The sequence below is a fragment of the Centropristis striata genome, chromosome 19 (genome assembly GCF_030273125.1).
Source record: "Centropristis striata isolate RG_2023a ecotype Rhode Island chromosome 19, C.striata_1.0, whole genome shotgun sequence".
NCBI lineage: Eukaryota > Metazoa > Chordata > Actinopteri > Perciformes > Serranidae > Centropristis > Centropristis striata.
Genome location: NC_081535.1, coordinates 13,420,766 through 13,439,359, shown reverse-complemented (window position 1 = coordinate 13,439,359; position 18,594 = coordinate 13,420,766). Strand labels below are relative to the sequence as shown.

At 39.0% G+C, this 18,594-nt stretch overlaps 1 protein-coding gene across 1 annotated transcript in view; it reads right to left on the bottom strand.

Annotated features, from left to right (window-relative positions):
- lrrc75bb (leucine rich repeat containing 75Bb) overlaps nucleotides 1–14,120 on the bottom strand; it is a 29,747-nt gene extending 15,627 nt beyond the window's left edge. The window contains exons 1-3 of the mRNA XM_059358607.1: nucleotides 13,530–14,120; nucleotides 6,425–6,553; nucleotides 2,501–2,613 (exon numbers count right to left, since the gene is read on the bottom strand). Coding sequence (XP_059214590.1) covers nucleotides 2,501–2,613; nucleotides 6,425–6,553; nucleotides 13,530–13,820 — 533 coding nt within the window. The 5' untranslated portion in view covers nucleotides 13,821–14,120. The remainder of the gene's footprint in view (nucleotides 1–2,500; nucleotides 2,614–6,424; nucleotides 6,554–13,529) is intronic.
- Nucleotides 14,121–18,594: the final 4,474 nt, after the last annotated feature.

The window sequence follows — 18,594 nt, the reverse complement described above, 5'->3', positions numbered from 1 at the left end:
TGTCTGACAGAGCGTTTCCCCAGAGCCTCAGCTCAAACTGCAGAACCGCTCTGTGTGGCAACTGTTGAACAAAATGGACTCTCACAAGAAGGAGAGAAATCCCACAGGAAAAGGAGGAGAGGAAGAAAATCAATGCAAGGAAAGGGGGTTTTAAAATAGGAAAAATGGAGGGGCTGGGGGGGGGGAAGAGAGAGCAGAAAGGTGAGGAGAAGGAGACAGACTGAGAGGTAGAGAGAAATAACGAAAGGATCAACAATATAAAAGCATTTGACATCATGATAACTGCATCCTGATGCTTTATTCAATCCAAAGACATTCATTTCTGCTTGTTTTAGTGGGCGTCATATACAAAGAGAGAAGAAACAGTCTGGTTTGAGTCCCACAGTCGAGGCTGCTGCCTGGATGCTTGCAGAGGCTGGGAGAGAGACAGAGCTTGCTAATGAGCACACTGGGAGAGTCTGCCTTGTTGTTCTGTTGAGTGTTATTTCGAAATACTGCAACCAAGAGACTGGGGCGGGAAGTTAACTCAAGCTGTCAAAAAAATCTTTCAATCTGGGTTAATTGCTCAGGGAGAAGGAGCCTCGTGATCATCATTAGAGATGTTTTTTCTTCTTTCATAACGTCTCCACAAATGTACCTGTTACTTAATTTGAATTGGAGAGCATTTTTTATTCTATTTACACTCCACACTGCACTGCAATTAGCGTCTTTCTGTTGCTCTTTCTTTATTGCAGTAATGCGTGGTCGATCAGTATGATTGACCTCCAATGGCTGGCAGGTTAGTGACAGTTGGACATTATGCATCTTATAAGTTTCTATATTAGTTTCGGCTCCAGATCATTCTTACAGACAGTTTGCAGCAGTAGAAAAAAACATATTAAAATCTCTGCAAACACATCACACTTATGATGGCTGGTGTTTAAGATGGTGTGAGGCTGTTTTCTCACAATAGTGTCAGGCAGGAAACAGTTTTTACAGCAGAAGGCAAGTGTGAAAATAGACGGGTCACACCAGCGAAACGCATGGTGGATTTCATTTAAAATCAAAATCTGACTACTAGTTTGGTTTGAAGGATAAACTGATATATTGAGAAAGTTACATTAATAAGTGAAAAGTAAATTTTTCAGATTGAACTACAAGGAGTTGTCTTTTTTTGTGTTCATTTTGGCGCCCCCTGTGGACAAATGTGGTACTTTTCCATGAGCACTTCTGCCTTGTGTCGAAAAGATCTTGATCTGGCTAGCGTGTGCATTTGTTTTGGAAGCGACTAAAAGAACAATGAAACTTTCTTTTTTACTTTTTTAAAAAGATTTTTGTGAGATGCATTGCGTTGAGGTAATGTATCTATTTATGGCTTAGATAAATAACTGTAATATGACGATGGTGAAACAAAGTCAACTTTGTTAATTCATATATTGATGTAAAACCATGTCATGCAATGTATTTCATTGAAAAAAATAGATTGTACTTTTGAATTCCTGGTAATAATTCTCACTAAAATTAGCAGCTTTGTCCATGCAAAAAACCCAATCTTGTTTTTTTTAGCATGCGTGTGCCCTGTGTACAGACAATAAAGTATGTACTGAAGCATGAACTAAAGGGTGTCCTCTGCAACTGTTATAAATATAGTCTGACCTTACATTAACATTAATACAGTAATATAGCTGGATCACTTTATTATCTGCAGTATTATCCAGTTTAAGGTACATAGAATGACAGTTTACAGCTCTGCTCTGTTTACAAATAGCAAAGTTGAAATAAGTCAATGATGCAGACTGTTCAAGAAGAGACTTGAAATGAAACTTCAAACCAGCTTTATGTCATTGCAGTGTGGGTAGTATATATTATGCAGATGAACAGTGTTTGGCTTCTCTCCATGTTGCCAGCACCCGCAGCTCCCCCCTCATTTGCCAGCAAAAGTTCAATAGATGACGCGAAATCCAACTGACTTTTGCACGCAGATGAGCATGCAACTTTCTATTTAACTAGATATGCAGACCTCAAATTAAATTCTCAGATTAAAAGCACTCAGGCATAAAACTGATGATACACTGAAAAACAGAAGGTCAATAATTCTGTATGGTTGGCATTGCATTGTGTTCACCTCCAATATATGAGGAGGAATTGTTGTTCTAATAAAAAAATATTACCACATAATCAAATAAAAATGAGCATGAACTCTATTTTATGATTATTATTAATCCACAAAATCAATTTCCATTTGTGGCTAGAAATCCTGAAGAAATCTGCAAAAAAGGAGAGCTATATTCCCACAAAGGAGCACAAACCTTCAACTCTAATTAACACACTATCAGATATAACCTTGTAGGCTAATACTCATCTCCCCAGAAACTGACAAGAGGGTTTCTCCCAAACTTCCTCTCTGCCAGACAAAGAGGCTTTATACAGATTTATGAGTTGCACTTGTGCTGATGGTGAGAGTGTGTTTCTTTAGACTGATGGTTAAAGCATCAGGCAGCAGCAAAGAGGACACACTCACCAGGCCTGAGACTTCCTCCTGGGCACGCTCTGTCTCGTCCACTTGGAGTGAGGGGTCAGGTGGTAAATCAGCTGGCGGCAGATCTTGTTGGTGGCCTTGAATGAGTCGGTCTCCTGTGACACATACAAAGGACGAATGACGGACAAAAAACAGTTGCTGTTCATGAATAATTACAACTAAACCATTACATGTTGGAAGAATCTCTCAAACAAACCCAGAAACTGTTTATTGGGCTCAATTTTACAGTTGCCTGGTTTCCATTGGGGACCGATTTGAGAAATTGGCAACTGTTTCTTAGTCTTTGGTTGTCCTCAGTGTCAACCACTTATTAACATATACAAAACAAAAGACAACAACCAGTAAAATGTGCACCCCAAAACAAATTTTAGACATCAGGAAAAATTGGAAGAATCAGGTTTCACATCTTGGGCTCTGTAAATATTAACAACCAATCACCAAATTTGTTGTTGCATTGTTGCCTGCATATAAGTGGCTTTCTTGTACATCTACTGTACTAAAAAGTGTACCAAATGACCTGACATCAGCCTTATTGTTGAATACTTCTTGGATTAGTGACAAGGCTGCACGTACATCGATGTGTTTACTCATGCTTGTGCGGGCATCTGTTTAAATAATACTGTATGTACAGCACTTTGATGAGCAACACATCAAATTTACTAGTTGATTTAAGTAAGTGTTAAATCTGTATATTTGCATTTGGCAAAGTAGAAAAGGAGCTGTTACTGTATAAGTCACTTATAAATGATTGATGTCTGATCTCCCTATTTGCCCCGGTGGAAACTACAGATGTACTGATTTTCCCACAGTCACAGTGTTTCTTTCTAGTCCTTTGAAAACAGCAGCTTCAAACATTTCCTACATCGAAACATTCATTTATTTCCCTTTTGCCTCCCTCATGCTCCACGTCTCTTCTCCCCCTCCTCTCTCTCTGCCGTCTCTTTTCTCTCTCCCACCTCCGTCAAAGTCTTTAAATGGAATGGGTTGTGCTGAGCAGGGCAAATCTAATTAATGGTACAACACGACAACAAGAAAGAGCCAATGTGGCGAGAGGGAAAGAAGAGACAGGGGCAATTTACCTTAAGGCGATTAACCATTCCCGCTGCCACTTCTTTTCTTGGGCGGCAAACAAACATGCCTCATACTTCAAAACATTCAGTGCTGCTGTTTCAGCCCCTTGGATGACTGAACATGGCGTTACAGCTGCGCATACTGATTCGCAAAGTATTCTTAGAAAATGTGAATCTGCGGACTACAGGCACTACATTCTATAGACATACCTAATCATCTGTAAAGCTGAGTGCCTCATAACATACATTAAATTAACTGTCTAGAAGAGGTGACCATGAGCTTCAAAACATTCACAATGATTCATCTATTAGCCCTCAATATGTCCTTGAATGTATAATCTAAATAAATCTCAGTGCAGTGGATAATACTGGGCACAGAAGCAGCTGCCAGGCCTTAAATCCAGCACATTGCCTCTCTACATCCTCGTCACGTCTGACACAGTATCCTGCCACGGGTCGCCAGCCAGTCAGGAGAACGCTGCCAGCTCCTCACTTTCCCTCCCGTCCTCCTCAGCTTTCCCCGCCAAAGCAAACAGCGATAAGATTTGAGTTTCTCACAGGTGGTTATCATCCGGACTTGGTAAGTAAAAACTAGACCACAGTGACTTTATCTTAAGGCAACCCATCTCTTCCTAAAAGAGATAACGGCAGACTTTAGATAACCGTAATGGCTGCTGGGTTTGTGTTTTACAGCCACTCTGGGCTGCTTCTGTAGTGTCTTCACCCTCATAGCCTAGTTTGAAATGTAATTTGAATTTTAATATCTCTGGATTTGTATGCTGTGCTACAACTGGATGAGCCGACTACCAGTCTAGATAAATCACGATTTATATCCAGCCCTTTATTTTATTGAACACATAAATCTGAATTTACTTCATATACGTAATTGAAGAGTTTGTCAAATTTATTGACAAGTAAACATTGTCAACTGAATGTTTCTGATGCTGTAAAAGTTTTTTTTCTTTCCCTCTCCTCTAATAATTTTGGTACAGTCCCTTACAGACAGTGAGAGGTGTCTGTTACCTGGGACACAACAGACTTCACAACAATCAGTGGACTTCAGTTTGATCCCACTGGCCGCCTGCCACCTGTCAGAGCCCTCAAAGTGCACTCACTGTTAGTGCCAGAGCCACGCTGCCACACAAACCTTGCTGCCACACTGACCGTGGCCGCTGGCCCTGTTGACCTCAAGCTGAAGCAACATAAGGAGGCGCTCTCGTACACCTACAGGTCCTGGAGCACTGCTGCTGCTATTCATCAATGAGCTGAAAGAGCACATGAGCAGCAGGGAAGACAGACCGCACGGTGCCACTGCAGAGCCAGACCCTGACCCAGTGCCACCCTTCATCCCTTCTCTCCCTGCAGCATGCAGGTGTCCCTTTTGTACCTGACAGTGAATGGTAACTGTCATATCCACCTCCAGATTTTCCTCCAAGTGCAGCTTTTCCAAATGCAAACTGTATTCAGATTAGCACTCTAACATACTGCCCACTACATACTCAATCAGTATGCACACCATACTGCCTGCTTAATTAGCTATTAATTATATTATTACCAACAGGCTGTTCACACTGAAATATGCACGAGCAAGTCATGACACAGCTGATCTGATCCAAACAGGCATTATGAGGGTCATTTTCACATATATTTGGAATGTAAATGAAAATATATTAAAGACTGACATATCAACAGCTTTTCCAATGGCATATACTCATATAGACATACTCTAGTATACATTGGGGCATTTCTTGTGTACAGAAAGTATTTGAAAGGCAGTGGGAGTAGCCTCCCAGAATTAATTATGAAGTGTGGTTGATAAAGGCTGAAATCCTGCCCATGAAGACATTATCAAATGTAACCAATATTTTGATAATGATAATAAAGCATTTTTTTCAAATGAGTTGTTATATCTAAATTCAATAAAATATAATTTAATTTTTTATGTTTATTTAAAAATGTTTGTATCTTACTGAACTCTCTGGGTGCTACATCAAATATGATTTGGGGCTACATAAATAAAACAAAACTTGACTTGTCTTAAACTTTATAAAACTTTAGGGACATTATTGGCTGTGTTAATGCAAATGGCATAAATGTTGGCAAGTATTCCCTCTAGCCTTTAGTATATAACATTTTTTTCCATTAAAAAAAGACACCATGGCTTTATGTAAAAAAAATAATAAAATAAAATAAATAAATAAAAAAGATATTTGACGGGTTGAAATTCTGAAAATGAACCTATGAATGGTAGTTTGATTCAGGACTGATGTTGGTAAAAATATTAATTCAGTGCAAGCCGAAAATGATATTAATATATGGTTTTATAGCAGTTTCTATGACATTTTTGTCCTTTAAGTCAATGAGAGGGAGTTTTTCTCGAAGAGAAGTCACGAGGGTTGAAATGTGCAAAGCCACTCACGTTTCCATTGTAAAACATGAGCCAGACACTTATGCAGAATCTGTGTACAGTATGCAAGAACTCTACGTAATAAAAGTTAATATGTCACTAATATTTAACTCTTTTAGAGCTACAAGAGGTACCTAGTGATCCATTGTGTTAATGGCTAAACATTTAAAGTATCATTTCCTACGCTTCCTAGCTTCTGCACTTTGTTTGGATAAAGCAAACTGGCAGTTCATTGTTGTCACAACAGCATGACAACAAATATGACACATGCACTTGGGCATGGCTAATAAATGCCGACATGTTGCAGCTTGCCTTTCCTCTGTTTACAATTGGAGCCCTTGCCCTGTTAATTAATGTGACGTGTGTGGAGATTCTGCTTCATAATTCACGAGTGTAAACAAAACAAACTGGATGGTTCTGGATTCTCACCCTTTTCGGACACTGCAGGTCCCGTGCGAGACTGAGAAGCAGTTCATGGGAGATGGGGTCCACCAGGTTGAGAAAAGCTGCGTTCTTGTACAAAATGTCATTGAGTGACGTTCCCTGGAGTCCCAGATCCTGAGAGAGAAGAGAAGAGAGGAAAGTATTCTGGTGAACTCTTAGCAAAACTAACTAACAGATATACAGTTGATTAAAACAGCCATGTCTCAACCACACTTAGTTTAATATTCAAGTAACATTTCATGGACACTTAAATGGAAACGGAGTCAGTGTTTAAGAACTTTGTTTACCATCCCCTTTCATCTTGACATCTTATCACACTGTGAGCTGATAAGGTTTTGTTATCGTAGTCGTAAAGTAACAGCCACTGCGGTTGATTAGAAGCAGCGAGGGCGTCTATATGTATTTATATATGTGTGTGTTTGGTGTGTGTGTGTGTGTGTGTGTGTGTGAGAGGGACGTGGGGAGTACAGTGTAACTAAGCTAAGATAAAAGTGGTGTAGTCTTTCTTCAAATATTAGTTATACTCTTGAGTGAAGAGAATAAGACTCCTTCTGGTTCCTCTTATCTCATATGCAGGTTTCAGTTGTAGTTTTAGCTCACGGGACTTTCTATCATTTTCACAAGACTCTAAACCATCTGAGGAAAATAATTTCTGATAGTAACTATAGACCTAAGGTATCAACTGGAACCAACCACGATATAATATCTTCTTGTCAAAGATGTGAACTAACACTCTAAAATTTTGGTGAGGGAAAAACTGACATGGCCATTTTCAAAGCGGCCCCTTGACCTCTGACCTCAAGATCTCTGAATGTAAATGGTTTCTATTGGTTCTCACAAGTCTTCCCCTTAACAGACATGCCCACGCTAAAATAATCCCATAAAGTGTTTGTTCACCCATTGTATTTGAAGTTTTCTGCATATTGAGGTCCCTAAATAGTCTTGAAGTTGACTTAATTGGATATAACTGGAAAGCTGGTAGCCATTTAATAGCTATGACAGCATGTTTTGAAACTTGACCTTGCTGTATAAAATGACCTTTGGTGACCTCTAGTATAATCACAGCCTCATGAAACTTTACAACATCTTTCCTAGGTATGTTGACAATAAGGGGTTTTATCAGCAGTTTCCAGAACAGAAGTTCTCACCATCCAACGGCATAAAAAATCCAATAATTGCAGAAGTCTCCAAAATGTCAAAGGTTTTGATACCAAATCACAGAATGGATTTTTCAATGGTTTTTCTCAAAGTCCTGGTGTCTAAAACTGGCTGTTTGGAGGGATTTTTGACAATTTTGATTAATTCACAAATGTTCAAATATGATCAAATTTAGCACAAAATCTGTGTTATAAATGGTATCAACCTAAAGATTGCTGCAACAACCTATGAGACATACTTGATCATTGGGATGGCAATCATTTATTTCAGTCATAATGTTCTCTGCACTTATACAATTTTACAATTTATCTTAATTAATGATTTATTATTTCTGATTCATGACAAGAACAAGTTGGCACAATGTGCTGAGCTGCATCTCAATTAATCTTCAGGTTCCCAGCTTTTAGAGGATGTATATCACTTCTAAAAGGCGTCTACTGCTGACCTGCTATCTCCCCTTAATTTTTCCTGTCCCTCCACTCCAATAAAAAATGGTGGGCAGAATGATTAGGTTAGATTATTGATTATTAGATGATTAATAAAGCTAGGAACCAGCACACATGTCCATGTATATGGGACTGATGAGACTTGTATCATCTTCAGGCTGTTTCTATTTGCAGTGATAATGTAAATATGCTGCATCTTCAGGTAATGCTCTAAGTGCTAATGTGTCATTAACAGCCGGTTTTTAAGCCTTACAAGCATGTGGCACCCACCGCTTTTTCAGGAAAGAGAGAGAGAGACACACACACACACACACACGGAGATAAAATCAACAACAAAACAGCGGGGGAGACGTGAAACTGAGCAGCTGAAACAAAATGAGCAGAAGATGAAAGGTGGGAGTAAGACAGTGAAAGGAAATCTCTTCCTTTTAAGCATAAAGATGCATTTCGCTCTTAATCCATAACAACTGTTAAAAGATGATTTCCTCTCCTCAAACATGCTGTTATATCAGTAACAATACTGCTGCGACTGACTAACAAACACGTGTCACAGGACCACCATCCTCTTGTAAAACTGCAACCAGAAGCTGTGCAGCTGAGGAGTAAACACTGTCAGCTCTATTCGAACTGAAAAGCTTTTCAAAAAGCAGGCTGGAGGTTGAAGCTGTGTTAAACATGCTGTATACGCTCTGACAGCCCTAACACTTTGGGGCACAGTGGAAGCAAAGAGGAAAACTCCCATCAGCATTTTCTCCTCCTCCAGCTTTTGAGTTGATTTATTACAGCGGAGCTCTGTGGGATTCCCTGACGCTGGACTATTCTCCAGACCAGCTCTCCCTTCAATAAACCTCATTTAGCACGGACTGAGTGTACCACATGTGTCCATAAATTGAGGCACAGAGGAATTTGAAGCTTATTTTATGATGATGATGCGTGTTAACTACGTAGTGCAGCTGCAGCATCAGATGAGGGGGATTCACAGCTGAAAAGACGCACATTCTTTAAATACACACAGAGATCTGATCCTGTGGATTAATTTGACTGATTTCTAATCACGAAAGCATGAAATGTTTTCCTTTTTGCTTATGTGCATGCCCTCAGATCCCACTACAAACGTCCTTGTGAAAGCTGCATATCTAATCTGACGTCTGTCTTGTCACAAAAACCCTGAATAAAGCGACAAGCTTGAACCGCAGTACATCATCCCACTCATGCAGTTCATTAGAATCCAATTAAATATATTGCACAGTGTCACAAATCCAGTTCCACAGTTTTTATGCTTCACTGTAGGAAACATGTCGCAGCTGTCAGGTGTCCAGTTCGGTTTATTTACTTTTGTTGTGACCTTTTATCACAATCCAAGGTAAATTCAAAACTGTATGGTTGTCATGTGAAAAAAAGTGATGGAAAGCTGGGGATTCAAAGACACAAATGCTTGGCCAGCAGCAACTGTGCTTTGGCAAGGATATCTGACAAGTAAGACGGGGTCAATATGTCAGCTTAGTCAAATATGACAGGAATAGTCACAACATCAACAACACAGTGAGCATACTGCACTTGACAGGGATTTTTGCTTATATTGCTGCAGTCACATTAGAAATCTGACCCTCAGATGAAGTGGAACTTTATACACACATTGCACTTCTATCCAGTTTTCCAATCTAAATAAATCAGTATTTTATTGAAATTCACTATTTACAAAGTGAATGTGCAGAATTTAAGTCTATAGTCGCTTTTTAGAAATAAAGCTGCTAAAAGGGTCTGAAAAAGTCTTCTGAGAAAGAGTTGGCACCAATGCTCAAGCATACCCTGCCCTATTGTACTCTAAATGGGACCATAATTTATAAAATCAACATCATGCTGTATTTAAGAAGACTTAAACTAATGATTGAAGACATAAACCTATTATGCAAATGTTTATTAAGGTTATGAATCATGTGAAAAGTAAGGTAATTTTCTCATAGACTTTCGTACAAGCAGACTTCCCCCACTGGCTTCACTTTTCAGACCCTGAGTTTGCTGCTTGGCTCCATATAAAACTCAACAATTAACAAGTTCTGTCTTTTTCGTCAAGCTGTACAAAAACCAACCTGCAAAAACATTTTCCTGGGGCCCAATGTCACTTCAAGGTTGCCAGACAACCAGCAGAAATAGTCCGGCACATGTCCCCAAATATAACAATTTTTTGCTTTCACATGTTTCAAACAAGCTTTAGAGATTTGACAGTTTGCTCTTTTAAGCACAGCCAGGCTACCAGTTTTTATGCTCATCCCAGCAAGAAAACAGATAATCTTGCCTCCGAAAATGTTGAATTTTTCCATTAATGTTGGTCTGTGCCAAAGTTGCATTTATTCAGACATTTTGGGGGGAATTTTGCCTTTATTTTAAAGGGCACAGAGGCGCACAGACAGGAAATGCGAGGAAAGAGAAAACATTTATTTTGTTTTTTAAATTCCTAACAAAAGATAGGCTACAAATAGTCATGGAAAAAAATATTCTGCCTTTGCTTTCTTCAATTTCTTGTTCATTTGAATGCCTGGTACAACTAAAGGTACATTTGTTTGGACACATATAATGATAACAAAAATAGCTCAAAATAGTTTCATTTAAGAGCTAATATCTAGCCATTTTCCATGGTTTTCCTGATAATAATCAAAATCATTATCAAGAAAAACATGGAAAATGGCTAGATATCCGCTCTTAAATTAAACTTTTATGAGCTATTTTTGTTTTTATCATTACATTTGTCCAAACAAATGTACCTTTAGTTGTATCAGGCATTAAAATGAACAAGAAAACAAGGGTGGTCCAATAATTTTTTTCCATGACTGATATGACCATCAATGCAAGAAAATGGAAAAGAAGTTTTGTATGGATGCATTTAAAGTTGAATAAAATAAACAAATGAACTGTGTGTTGTGACAGCGAACCTCGGACTTCAGGATGGTCTTCATACACAACAGAGATCACCTTAATTAATGTCTTCTCCATCGCTGCACATTGGTTGCTTCGTGTGCATGTTGTGGAGCATAATTGATATGAGTACTTGCTGATTCTTTGTTTACTAATGAATATGTAGAAGATCCCAAACTAATTAACTTAATGGCCCAGAAGGCAGATCTGCGATGGAGATAGAGCGTGGGGCCGGCGTTATTGGTTCCCCCTTGTAATGACTTCGTCTATGAGAAAGAAACGTGTTCCAGCATCCATCATCTCAAGGTGATTATCTCCAAATCCATCCGTCTCTGAGAGGTTAAGCTGCTTTGCTGCTGAAGAACAACAACAGGAGATCTACTGCTTTTTTCTTCTCCTTTTCCCGTCTTGAACTATTGTTAGTCAGACACTTGGCTTCGGCCCCAACGACAAGCAACAGTAGCAGCGCTCTGGCTTCACCTCGGTGAGTGATGGAGAGCGTATTCGTGCTTCGTGAGCAGTTTAAATGCCGAGCTATGGAGAAAGCTGCCCCTGCTCTCGACCGACAAATGTACAAGTTGATCTTTAAAATCTTTTTTCTTAGAAGATGTGACGGACTGCTGGGCTGCTTTAACACACTCATGAGTCACATCCCTCCTGCTCCACACAAATATGCAGCTTTGACAAAGTTTAAATTCACCCCATACCTATTACTGCTCAGTTAATGCATTCTGTGCAGAGCGGAAGAGATACCTACAAATCTGTCTTCACTTCAGACTTCTCAGACACCCGTAGCTTCCTCCTCAGCATTGTTTCCTGCTTTAATCTGCACACATCTGTGCAATTTATTCCACGGCACCGTACAGATGGGCAGGGAGTTTGCATGACAGGGGGGCCCTCTTGATCAGAACTGCTTTTGTCTTCAACTTCAAAACTGTTATCCTTTGATCAACACACAGCAACCACAAGGCAGCTGAAAGCTCAAGCTGAGCTCTAAAAACTATTTCTTTTTTTCTCTCCTCTCTAGTTTGGATAATTCTTTAGAAAGTGAGGATTAGAGCAGAGAAGGTGTTACACAGGAAGGTCTAACAGATAAGACTTGAATGCAAGAATGAAACATACCTTACGTATGGTTGGGGGCTACGAGGCTGACAACAAAGCAGCGTTTGCACATTGCCATGCAACAGGAGACAGATTATTTAAAGAGCTATTTAACAATGCCACATTAGAGTATTTACTCTGTTTGTATAAAGTGCTGCTTCCTACATGGATTTGTATATTTAAAATTCTCCCTTATGTGTGCTTCAACCTGTTTCACACAGGAAACAGTGAACAATGGCAGAAAAACAGAACATATATATCTTTCCATTCACTTATCTTATATATTTTCTTTTGCAGCCTTAAAGGGACAGTTACATATTTTTCCTGTTACCTGTAAAGCTATTTTATAGATTGTTTTAGAGTGAGTGTTGGAGATATCGGCCAAAGAGTTTGGCGTTTCGGTTAAATATGGTGCTGAGCTTGTGAGCTCAAAGTGCCAAAATCATAGATTTGAAAATCTTCTCTTTCCAGAAATCATGACCCCGTTACTTAAAATAATCCACACCCTGTTGTGAGGAGTTTCATGTAGGAGCTGTGGTAGAAATAAAGAAAATAGTCCCTTTATATTTAACAGAAGGCCGAAATCACTACGGCTGTTATCTGCAACACTCAGCAACTCACAACAAAAACAGTCAGTAAGAGGAAATGTATGTGTTTTGATTGTGGGGCTAAACTGTCTCTTTAACCCTAAAAAAGGCATGTGTATAATTTAAAAAAGAGCTATATATTCCAGTCTTCACTTAAGATCACAAAGGTTGTCACATAGAAAATGAGAACAACCAAGTCTTGGTGTATTTTAACGGGCTAACATATAATACATCCAGTGTTCTGTGTTGTTTGGAGCTGATTGAATATTCAGAACATGAACTCGCTGGCTTCCTAGCCATTCAGACTAAACAGGTGGTTGATTTAAACCGCCGTCTCATTATAAGTGCTTGTTCTTTTCCTCAGGAGCGTTAAGAGAAGGCAACAGAGTACAGCTTTATGTCTTTCAGGTTTGAAAGAATTTATAAGAACTTGCAACAAGTAGATGATTAAACAACTTTCACTTTGAAAAAAATGATGCTAACACACTGACACCTGCAGAAACACTTTTCAATGAAAAGTGAGAATTTCTCCAGTGGGTGCCATCACCTAAAATCTAGCAGTCTTTTTGCTGAATTTACAGCAAGTTCAGTAGCTAACACAGACAAAACATTTCAGATTGATTGAAATGTGGACATCACAGAAGAAACAGCTGTTATATAATACATATTTTCCAGCATCTGAATTTATCAGAAACTTCTCAGTAAAATCAATATATGACTTGCAGATTAAAAAATATATATAAATGTAAATACAAACTTTTTGCCCACGTGCTCCTAAACAAAACCCACTTAAAGCGTCAATTAAACCACATTTCCTGATTTAATGCAACAGCATAAGAATAAAGTACGCTGCAGGAGAAACTCGTGATCCAAAATCATGTTTACCTTTCTGAGCAGTTTGAGCACTTCGGCTGCTTGCTCCATCTTCTGCTCCCGGAGCAGCCTCTGGATATCCCGGATCCACGCCACCCGTCTGACATATGGGCTGTGGTTGGTTTTCCGCAGCATCCCCGGGAGCTTGTCGGACTTGAGCATCAAGGAGGTAAACAAGAAGTCTCCGCCGCCTCTGCCGCCACTTCTCTCGCTCTCCCCCTGGGTGTCATTCCTCTGGCGTCTCCTCTTGGACACTTTAGTTTCAAAATCTAGACTTCTCTGTCTGGTCAACTTAGAACCCATCACTCCTGAGAGGATGTATCGGCGGTGGTGGTGAGAGGGATTTTACAACATGCAGCCAAAACATCACACTAAACTTGCAACCCCGCTTTAGTGCGTCAAAGTTGGAAGGCTACCCTGAACTGTGAAGCAGCATCATAATAATAACAACAACAACGTGTGCCCGGTCTCGCTGTCGTCCCCCTGCTCGCATCCGTCCATGCACTGCCTGAGCACTCTGGCATCCTTTGCCTTACTCAGAGCTGGTGCACTCCTCAGCCAATCAGATCACGATGCTCCACACAGCCTGAGAGTGAGAGTCACGTCGGAGACTGATCTGACTGGACCCCGCATCATAACGCACAGGTTGTTTATTTGACTCTGAGTCAATCAGAGAAAGTAGAGCTGTTTAATCCTGCGTTATTACACTGAGAAGGGTCTTATGTAACGATGCGTTAATCTGGAAAATGTGACAGACTGCCTACACTGTAAAAATTCACTGTAGCCTATTATACAGTTTTTTCTTTTTCTTTTTTTCTACATTTAGTGCAAATGCCATAAAGTAAAGTAAATTACTTTTATTACAAATATTAACAATAAAATGTTTTATTATTCAATTGCTTGATGGTCTTGAATGTTTAATAACAGTACATTCACATCTCATTGCTGAATTAAAAATGAATGCAACTTTCTGTTTTCTTACAGTAGCCTAAAATTTAAATTTTATGTTTAAAATATCTCATAGCAAAAGTTGCCAAACAATTACGGTCATTTAAAAGTAAAAAAACAACAACAACAAATTGAGTAATTCTGCATATATATATACACACAGATAATTACTGTATATTATCTGTATTTTTATAGAATTATCTGTAAAATAGCTTACAGCTGTTTTCTACAGGAAATGTTTCGCAACTTTTTGCTGCCAGACTTTTTACAAATTTGTGTTTTTACAGTTTGTTTTTTTACAGTGTAGTTGTAGCTGAAGTCTGCTGATGCTGAGTAATAAGGCAAAAAAAAAAAAACTGTTTAAATTGCAAAAAAGTCTCTCATTTAAAATTGGATCCATCAGCGATGGCAACTGCATGAGCTAAACTTTCGGGTGTCTATTAAACGAGCAACAGTATTGATCAAGCCCAGACAGATGGGCTGGTAGACAGATTTAATCCAATACTGAGAAACATGACCTGTGAGTCTGAGTAGCAGACTCGCTTTAAAATTTAAGAGAAATGGATTAGTAGTGATACATCTCTGAAGAGCAACAAACCAGCATGCAGACCAGACCTCCACTGGTTTAACCTCTCCACCCTGCAGCACTGAGGTAGATGTGTACTCCAGGTTGTGTCAGTGCACTGTGACATCACATCAGACTTTAAACTTCAACCAAAGAGGATATTAAACACTGCTTTTCAGCGTAACGTTAAAGGAACACCATTAAAATGAACATTTGTATATCAGTTACTCACTCCCTGCTACCTTGAATTCCTGAATAAAAACATTCTTTTTCTCACATGCCTCCACTGTGAATAGAGAATCCTAAAAAGCAGTAAATACGTAATAAATGAATGTGCATGGAGCCCAACAGTAAAGCTACATTAAAACATCCATTCACAAACTCTCACACAACTCATGCCGTATGATCCATGTTTCTTAGAACTTCCCAATCACCTACAAAATCTTAAGAACAGCTGAAAATCATATATATATATTTTTACCTCCTGTTATTTATTTCTCACCTTGCTGCAGTGTACTCCACACAGACTGTATAAAAGAAGACACCGTCATGTCACCAATTTGGATGAGAGGGTGGATCTGACTGAGAACCTGCGGATGCATGTCCACCTGTACCAGCAGCCTGACTGCTCCTGGCTCCTGGCTACCCCATACTGCCAACAAAGGTAAACCGAAAACAAGTTCACGACTACTTTACTGTAAATGTACACGATGCCATGCTTAAGGATTTCTACACACCTGATTTCCAGGTTGCCGTTGTAGCAACTTGTCATTTACTACTTTACTCTAAAAAGACCATCATTTACAAAATGAACATCATGGTGTATTGAAGAAAACTTTAGACCTTTAGACAATGAACACAGTAGGAAGATGTTTACTGGGGTAATAGATCAAGGGAGAGGTAGGGTCATTTTCTCATAGACTTATATACAACTGGACTTATTTCTGCAGCCAGTGGAATCCCCACCTGTTGGTCATTAGGAAGAATACATGTTGAAGGCACTTCTGCATTGGCTTCACTTTCTCAGATGTGAAGGTCACTTCTCGCTCTTTTTCAGAGAGTCTATGACTCCACAGTGTGTAAGCATGCTGTGACATCACTGTTGGGTGTGGTTAGAGGTGCAACAGACTTAAATCTCTCGAGGAAATGGTGAAACATATAAGCAGTGGTGGAAAAAGTATTTAGATCTATTACTTAAGTAGAAGTACTACTACCACCACTGTGAAATTACTCCACTACAAGTAAAAGTCCTGCATTCAGAACTTACTGAAGTAAAAATTCAAAATTATCAACATCAAAATAATGTACTTAAAGTATCACAACTAAAAGTACTCAGATTGTTTTATATAATACAAATATATTATTGTATTCTTATCTTTGATTCATTTATGTAAATAGCATTTCAATTATGTAAAGATAGGGCTCATTTTAACAACTTAATATACTGTTATGAGGTTTAATGAAAAAAATGGCTAATCACTTCAAATGTATCATGCTTTTTATGTTAAATCTTGACCATGAAAAGTAACTAAAGCTGTCTGCTAAATGTAGAGGAGTAAAAAGTACACTATTTGCCTCAAAATGTAGTGAAGTAGAGGTATAAAGTTACATAAAAAGGAAATACTCAAGTTAAGTCAAACATCAAAAATTGTATTTAAGTTTAGTACTTCAGTAAATGTATGTAGTTACATTCCACCACTGCATATAAGTTACTCTTTGAGACTAAAACTCCCAACAAGCTCGGGATAACTTAACATTTAGCATCTTGATAAGCACAATCTTGATGAAAGCAGAAGCAGCACATAAAATTGGTGAAAATGCTGAGTGAGAATTTACTCCAGACACTGGCATGTCCACATCAGAGTGAGGTCATTTAGAGAATTTGTATTGCCACTTACTTCAACCTCTAAAAACGGCATTCACTGTGTTTGACATGGACGCATTTTGTCACCAACTAAAAGCATGTCTGTGTCTCTCTGGACAGTGAGAGCTGAGTTAGGGCCTGAGCTTTCAAAACGTAATCCACTGTCAGCCCCGTATCATATAACAGTGGCTATAAGCTCATACATTAGGAAACAACCCCCCGTGGGATTGAGTTAATAAGTTGTATCACCTCCCTGTCTAAATGCAAAGCCTTGGAATCAGTATTGAACTCAATGCTGGAGAATAGAGTGATTTAGCAGTGCCTTGATGCGCTAGGCCCATCATGCTGATGTAAAGTCTAATGGCTCTCTGTCTGGATTTCAGGATTTCACTGCCAACCTCATTCTCAGTCTCAGTGATCTACTGGATTGTCCAGGTTCTTGTTTTTTTGTCTTGACATTGGATTTGAGCTGGTAGCAGATTCATCTTTTACCAGAGTCTAAGAGAAAACAGCATTCTCTACACAACAAGGTTTGTGCCAATTTACTCCGTGTCTCCTTGTGTTTCATGGAGCCCCGGCCTCTGTCAGGCCCCTGATGGGCAGGGTCATGATCCTCCCTGTGAGGGACTCAGCTGAAAGGAGCCACAGTTGGATTTTCAAAGAGAGGGTTTTATTTACCCCAAAATGAAGCAAACAATTAACAAAAGTAACAAAGTTCAGGGCCCATAAAAGAGAACGTAACTTAACTAACTTAACATGAACAGAACAAAACAGTCTGGTGTACTGCTGCGCGATCTGTTAGTTTGTCTGTGTCATATATATATATATATATATATATATATTTAGTGTTTTAAAGGGTTAGTTTGGATTCACCAAAGTCACACAATTTCACAAAAAAACGCCTGTATTCTGCAACGTAAAATTACATTTTTTCTCAAAGGAGTCTGGTGGCTTTGACCAGAGCACAGAACATCTTCAGTACCCTTAAACCTGACATTTAGGTAAAGCAATGAAAATACTCTTTATATAGCGTACACTTAAATTTAATTCAATTTTAAAACATGGATGTTGTGGTGCAGGAGGGGTTATGGTTGGAGAATTCATGAGAATTCATGGTATTTAGTATCACTTTCTGGGCTGCTCGGTCTCCTTCTGTTCTGCTTCTCACTGTATGAGAGACATCAGTGTCACTCTTTGATTTATGAGTTTACAACTATTTAAATTCAAGGTGAATTATGTGAAAATAACTGTGACTGAATTTGTCTTTTTACTCTTCATGGTGGTGGGCTGAGGTGGTCCTCCATTACACAGTGTCAAGCCAAAAGTACATCTCCATTGAGGTGTTTCCACTTGCCTCTAGCATCAGAAATGATTTACAGCCTGTTGATTGTCATAGCACCGACAGCACAGATGTGTCGTATATTACCAGGCTCTGACATGCATTCTTAATAAACCCAAAGTAAATGTTTACAGGAGAGGAAGAAAGGCACAAAAATGATGTAGAAGAAGTAGAAGACAAACATGGCAGTGCAAATCATAAAGGCGCTTTGTCAGCAGTAGCAGACAACTTTTTTTTGCAAGAAAACAAAAGAATGAAAAAAACAGTAGATGTGTTTTGTTCTGTGTTCACTGAATAATGGAAGAAAATACAGCATGCTGCAGCTGCTGGTTGAGCACATAGAGTCCACTGCACAGATCTA